The sequence below is a fragment of the Pteropus medius genome, unplaced genomic scaffold, assembly GCF_902729225.1.
Source record: "Pteropus medius unplaced genomic scaffold, Ma_sr-lr_union100, whole genome shotgun sequence".
NCBI lineage: Eukaryota > Metazoa > Chordata > Mammalia > Chiroptera > Pteropodidae > Pteropus > Pteropus medius.
Window position 1 is genome coordinate 826,630 of NW_024352789.1, and position 6,728 is coordinate 833,357.

General features: G+C 63.7%; 2 protein-coding genes across 2 annotated transcripts in view; one reads left to right on the forward strand and one right to left on the reverse strand.

The window, feature by feature from the left end:
* Positions 1-6,716, reverse strand: part of DCST1 (DC-STAMP domain containing 1) — a 14,929-nt gene extending 8,213 nt beyond the window's left edge. Inside the window, exons 1-5 of the mRNA XM_039849878.1 lie at positions 5,012-6,716; positions 4,596-4,721; positions 4,455-4,529; positions 705-833; positions 267-406 (exon numbers count right to left, since the gene is read on the reverse strand). Coding sequence (XP_039705812.1) covers positions 267-406; positions 705-833; positions 4,455-4,529; positions 4,596-4,721; positions 5,012-5,072 — 531 coding nt within the window. The 5' untranslated portion in view covers positions 5,073-6,716. The remainder of the gene's footprint in view (positions 1-266; positions 407-704; positions 834-4,454; positions 4,530-4,595; positions 4,722-5,011) is intronic.
* DCST2 (DC-STAMP domain containing 2) overlaps positions 5,368-6,728 on the forward strand; it is an 8,877-nt gene continuing 7,516 nt past the window's right edge. Inside the window, 4 exon segments of the mRNA XM_039849815.1 lie at positions 5,368-5,654; positions 5,816-5,986; positions 6,254-6,355; positions 6,586-6,722. Of these exon segments, the coding sequence (XP_039705749.1) occupies positions 5,387-5,654; positions 5,816-5,986; positions 6,254-6,355; positions 6,586-6,722 (678 nt within the window). The 5' untranslated portion in view covers positions 5,368-5,386.

A 6,728-nucleotide genomic window follows, 5' to 3' on the forward strand; every position in this document is an offset into this window, starting at 1 on the left:
GACTGACTATCCAGTCAGGCGTTTGGAAATGTGGGGGAGGGGCACGTGCGATGCCTGGGGGTCTCTACCAGCATTCAGTGCCCAGGCCCCGGGCACACCCTGCGGTGTTTGAAGAGACAGTCCTGTGAAACGTGCGGGTGGTGCCCCCACCGGGAAGGAGTAAAGCCGGGGTCACATGCCGTCTAGCTCAAGGCCTCTGGGCCCCGGGGAGGGCCCCCAGGGGAGGGGCCCCGCCGCCCTTGCGGGGTCCTGAGCAGGGTCCTGACCAGCAGGTCCTTGAACACGGCGCGCAGGGGGGCTGTGGAGACACGCCAGGCCGCTCGGGTGTTGTTGATTTGCAGCTCCACGGTGCAGCCCAGCGACGCCACCACCTCGTGGAGGTTGTGCCGCAGGTTGGCCAGCGGTCCTGCGGGGGTGGGGGGTCGCCCCGTGGAGCTCAGGAGCTTTCTCCAGCCCGCCCGAGCTCCCGCTCTGCGCGGTGACCTCTTTCTAGAGCGGGGCCTTCTCGTCCTACCCCTGCCTTTCTCACCTGCATCAACTAAGGAGGTCCAGGGACGGGGGACCCCTGTCAGGGCCATGCAGCGAGATGGGGCCGCCCAGCCTGGCTCCCACCCTCACTCCCTCACGGGGCCTGGCTCCTGCTGGGTGTCCCGTCCAGGGCCACTGCCTCAGAGCCACTCACCGGCACCCAGGGGCGCACTCACCCTTGTAGATGGCGGCCAAGGCGTACCCCAGCACCAGGAGCCGGCCCTCTTTGCCCAGCATCTTGGGCACTAGCAGGAGGCTGGCACAGCGGATGTGGGGGGAGGTCCCCCAGCCTGCGGCCCCGAAGCCTGTCAGGAGAGCCCAGGAGGCGGCGAAGCGGTGAGGGAGCTGGCTTTACTGGAGTGCCACCCCCAGTCCCTTCTGGGACCACCCCCACGCTGCCCTCGTCCCCATTCGCAGTGACTCTGATGGGCCGCCGGGCCACCCATGCACTCATTTACTCAACAGCCGTTTAGAGAGCTCGACTGTGTGTCAGTCTCTGGAAGGACCCGGAGAGGTGGCGAGATTGACGCCGGGTCGCTGATTGACTCTGTGCGTGCGTGCGTGCGTGTGCGCGTGCGTGTGCGCGTTTGTGTCAGGGAAGGCAGCTGACGCCTCCCGTTTCCGGGCTGGATTCCCACTTAGCCTAGGTGCCGAGGGAGCAGAGAGAACAGGAGAAACGTTCTGGAAACAGGCACTGGCGCTCGGAACAGCGAGAGGGGCGGTCCGGCCACCTCGGCGTGCCCACGCTCTGACACCTGCAGCACCACGGTCTCGTCCCTCGCTCAGCTCCTAAGCATGTCCCTTCTAGTACATTCTAGTAGGTCCGCATGTGTCTCCTTGTGGTCTCTGGCAGGAGACAGTGAGCTCCTTGAAGCTCGTAATCCAGGGAGAGAGACAGACGAGTAAACAAATGACTACAGCCCGTGGTGCTCAGGGCACAGGGAGGCGCTTCTCAGGCGGTGGGAGCCGGGAGGGAGTGGGCCCTTCTGCGGGGCGGGGTGGGGCCGCGAAGGCCGGACAAAGGACGGGATGTGTCAGCTGGGCCTGGGAGATGAGTAAGTGTCTTTCCGAGGCAGACGGCATTCCAGGCCAGGGGAGCAGCATGAGCTGGTCGGGGAAGCTGGAAGAGTCCCGTGTCCACCGCGCCCGCCCAGGGATCACGCAGGTCCCCCGGCATCTCTCACCAGGATTACCCAGTCTCCTGTCTCGCTGACCTGCACTTGGATTTCACAAAGCAGCCGTGATCTCGTGAAAACGGAAGTCAGATCACATCCCTTTTCTGCTTCAAACCATCCAACGACTTTCTCCCACACTGAGTCAGAGCCCAGCTCCTCCGCACGTGCGGACTCCTGCGTCTGGCCCCTGCCCGGCTCCTGAAGTGGCGTCATGCTCCTCAGCCCTCCGCCCTCCACGTCCACCCACACAGGCCTTGCTGCCGCTCCTGGACCGTGCCCAGCTCATTCCTCCCCCCAGGGTCCTCGCCCGGCCGTTCCCCGTGCCAGGAGCACCTTCCCCTGTACTTCACCTGGCCGGCCCCACCTAGTCACACGGGTTTGTGGCAAGCCCTGCCGGGCACCACCCAGCAGTGTTCTGCTCTCTTCCTTGCTAACACAACTTGGGTTTTGTTCAAGGGCGATGGCCTGTCCCCGCTCTGGCCCCTGGGGCAGCTCTGTATTTGTCTAACCTGATCACGGTAAAACCGGATATCGAAAAGGTCTCGCTCTGTGCTCCTGGCCTATTGGCCGAAGACTCGGGCTGAGGACGATAGGTGACAAGAGTTGCCCTGCGTTCTAGAGAGGGTCCCAGGAGCTGCAGACACCCTCTGGGTGTCCAGGAGCAAAGCCCATCTCTCAGCCCTGTCGCCCACCGCGACCGGCTCCATACAGACAAGACGAGAAATGTAAATTTCCCGGAAGTGCAGGGACGCGGTGGGAGCAGGCAGACCTAGGTGGCGAGCCCGTGGCGAGGGCAGGCCTCCACGCCCCACGTCAAGTGAGACACACCAGGGGAACTGTCCTCTCTCCCCGGCTGGCCTGCTGAGCTGCAGAGGCCCGTGGCGCCACGCCCGGGCTGCCACTGGAGCACAGAGCAGGGGCGAGTTGGGGCGACGGCTCGGCAGGATCACTGGGGAGCGTGGGGAACATGAACTCAGAGACGGGACTTGCTCATCATGGCAAGAGGAGGGCCGCTGCGAGGTGCCCCGCTCCCCCAGTTGGGCGGGGCTGGGGGTGTGCGTGTCCTCGGGGACGAGTGGCCGTTTTGGAGGGCGGCGGGCCTCAAGTCATCTGCGAGCTTCCCCATCCAAGAGGGCACCTGCCTGGGGGAGGCAACCAAAAGTCAAAGGCAGGGGTGGCCTGCGGGAGCCATGTATGGAGGGCGTCCTTCAAGGCCAGCCACGTGGGACTGCTCTCAGCGGGACCTGGGCACTGCGAGGTCCACACGGGGCCTCCAGAGACCAGAAACGGTCCCCGAGACAGCCAGGGAGTGAGCGCCTGCCACACAGACGTGATGGGATTATAACGGTATCCGTGACTTCAGACTGCTGTCCTCTTTCCTCTAATTCTTCTAATTCCCTTTCTGACATCAGAAGCAGCAGAGGGGAAGGAAGTGGACAAAAAGTCGAAGGAGGGGCTGTGGCCCCTTCTCCACCGCAGGATCCCCCACCCCACCCCCCACCCGGGGTCAGGCTTGAGCGGGTTGGGCCGGCGAGGGAGGGAAGAGGCTGGGGAATAGACTTGAGATTGAAATTCTGATGTGGACTGGATTGGATCTTTTAAACCTAAAAATAGTCATAATTACCGAAGCAGAACCAGGCCTTCTAAATGAAAATAACCAGAAAGCTCGGGGTCTGTGTCCAAGGTCATCGGGGGGGAGAGTCGCTTAGAACGCAGTGGTCAGAGTGTCCTGTTGGTGGCCCACAGAGACTGGTGACGGAGTGGATCCCACGCGGCCTCCCTGGGTGGGTTCAGGAGCACGTGCTGCAGCTCTGGCCGAGGACACGCGAGGGGAAGCGGACTGGGGGGTGGATTACAGCAAAGCTGTCCTTGTGCTCGAAAGACACATCGAGAAGGAACGTTCTGGTCTTTTGACACAGTCGTATAAAGGTGTGACACCCCGCGCTGCTGCAGCCATTTCGCGACCCGAGCAGGAGTGGTTGGCGGGGCGGAGACGGCAGAGGAAGATGACAAGAGAAGCTGGGCCCTGGGCGGCTGGGCCCTCTGAGCTGCAGAATTCGCCAGCCTTCAAAACCCCGCTGCCTTGAAACTTGTTACATGAGATGACAAACCATCTCCGGTGGCTGTTCTGTTCTTGCAGCCCAACACCTCCTGATACAAAGTGTCCATTCAAACGGCACCTTCTCCGAGAAGCCCGCCCTGACTGCTCAAGCTAAGGCAGCTCCCCGGCCCCTCCCTGTCACTTTTTTTTATATCACTTGTCACTACCAGAAACGCTCTCGCTTGTTTCTTGCTCGTTTATCCTCCAACTCTCTCCACTAGAACTAAACTCAAAAAGAGCTGAGCGCGTGTCAACCTCGTTTCCTGCTGAATCCTCAGTGGGGGTCTAGTTAGTGCTGAATGAACGAATGGACGAACGAATGAATGAACTGACCTTCTCAGGAGCAGCAGGAAACGAGGCCAGAGAGGCGAGGAGAGAAGGGCCTTAGGAAGGGCTGTGGGTTTGAGCTGCACCGAGTGGGTAACGGGGAGCTCCTCAGATGGAGCAGTCCCCCAGGGTGTAAGGACCCCGTCTCTCCCAGAGACTAGGGGCCTCCTCCTTCTGCATCTCCCCTCAAAGCCCAAGACCGGGCTGAGGCTACGAGACACATTTGGGTACAGAAGGAACACGCTCAGACTCCCCCTGGGCACACGGCACTGGGCCGTGTCCCACAGGCCCGTGGGCGTCTCTGTCCTCGGCCCAGCACTAACCTGCCAAGCCGTACAACACCATCACCTTCTGATGCTCGTAGATGTTCATGGGGTTCACCAGGAGCTGAAAGAGACCTGAGGGCGCAGGTCAAGGCAAAGGCCGAGGGAGGGTCCCACTCCTGGCCCCTGCCCCACGCTCACCTATGGCCAGGAGGCCCCCGGTGCCTGCCCCCAGCAGGAAAGCAGTGACGGGAAAGTCGCCCGGCTGGCGCCACAGGAACCAGCCCCAGGACGTGGGCAGCCCCCAGCTCAGGAGCCTCTGCACCGCTGAGGGGTGTGAGAGTTAGCGCAGCCGGGCCGACACCCCCCTCTTCTGGCGGGGCCTGCCCTCAGGTGTTAGGGGCCATACAGCGGGGGGACAGGCACCTGGGGGACCTGGACGAGGGTAGCGGGAACTTGGGGGATCCCGGAGGAGGTGAGGCAGACTTGAGGGAAAGAAGAAGAAAGGGCTCGGCTGGAGGAGGGCACGGGGACCCCAAAGTGAGGGGAAGGGGTCCTGGAGGAGACTGAAGGAGAGGACTGGGGCCTCGGGGCGCCGGGCGGGGCGGCGGGCTCACTGGTGTGGGGCGGTCTCCTCCTTCGGCCTTTTGCTCCATTCTGCTGAAGTCTGGTGACCATAGCCTGTCCTGGGCACCCTCTCTCACTCCAGAGTCTCCTCAAGGATATCCGTGGACGGGAGGTCCTGCCTCCGCCTCCTCTGTCTCACCCACAGCGCGTCTGAGGCCTGTGTCCTCCAATCCCTCGCTCTGACACGTGGGGACGGAGAATAAAGACCTCCCTACTCCCGCCCCAGTCGTTGCAGCTGGGGAAGGAATTCCGAGGCACACGCAGAAAAAGCCCCCGGAATCTCAGAATACGGTGAGAAATTCCGGGATCCTTTAAGAGCCTGGCGGGCGTCTCTTGGAGACGGGCGAACGCTTGTCTCGGCAGCCATGCCCAAAGACCCGGAGGACGTCGTCCGCCCCTTGGGGGCAGGGGAGCCGAGCATGGCGCGGGCGTTGGTCTGCAGCCTGGGGGGCTTCAGCCTGGGCTTGTCCTTGGCCACCGCCTACGGGCTCCTGGAGCTCCTGGGAGAAGGGCACAGCCCCTGGGGCTGCCTGGTGGGCACCCTGACCCTGGCCGCCTTCCTCGGCCTGGGCATGGGGTTCTCCCGCCAGGCCCGAGTCACGGTCCTCCTGCTGCTGCCCCAGGCCTTCTCCAGTGAGCTGGCACCCAGTGGGAGGGGCAGGTCCTGGGGCAGAGGCTGCAGGAGAGGCCTGGGCACGGGGCAGGTGGAGGGACACACTCTGGAGGCTTCTGTATGGGGTCTGGATGTGCTGCCACGTGCAGGGGTCCCGGTTCTGATCGAGCTGCACCCCCAGAGCAGGGCCGGACACTGCTGTTGGTGGCTGCCTTTGGGCTGGTGCTGCAAGGGCCTTGCGCCAACACCCTGAGAAACTTCACCCGGGCCAGCGAGGCTGTGGCCTGCGGGGCGGAGCTGGCCCTGAACCAGACGGCCGAGATGCTGGAACGGGCTAAGCAGCCCCTTGTCAGTAAGGCGCCCACCTCCCGTGGCCCCCACGTCCCCCTTGTCCCGCGAGTTCCAGGCCGCTGGCTGCATCCCTCTGTCGTGGCGCTGGGCCCCAACCTCCAGGCGCCCAGTTGGAGCCCTTGTTGGCCCTCTGTGGCCTGTCCCCCTGCGGGACCAGCCGCCTCCCTCGCTCGAGCGCCCAGGCCGCACCACTCTGCTCCCTAGCCCGGGCACTGGTGGGAACCAGTCCCTGGAGGAGACCCCACGTGCCCCTGCCCCTGCCTCCCAGGTGCCCTGGACAAGATTAAAGCCATTGCCCGGAAGGCCAAAGAGGTGGCCGACCGGCTGCGCAAGTTCTTCCGCTCCATCATGGACGGCGTGAAGCACATAGGTCAGCTCGGCGGCCCGTCTGTGTGTGGGGTTCAAAGTTCGCCCGTCTCCTCGCCCTCACCCTGTCCAGCACTTTCGGGGCCCCTCCTGGGTGCTCACTAGTCCCCAGGGATACAGCCCGGCCAGGCCGCTGACCGCCAGCCTCCCCGGCTCTGGGCGCTACCCCGGTGTCCCTGACCCCAAGAATGAGCCGAGGTCTCCGGCCTGGCACCAGCGCATAGCTGTCCCCAGCCAGGGCCCTGCGCAGCGTGTGGCACTGGCTCCTGCACATTGGAGACGTGTGCAACGCGGAGCTCGGCAACCCCTACTTGAAGTGCGCACGGGTCTTCGATGACGCCAAGGACAGCTGCATGACGGTCATACCGCAGGCCTAC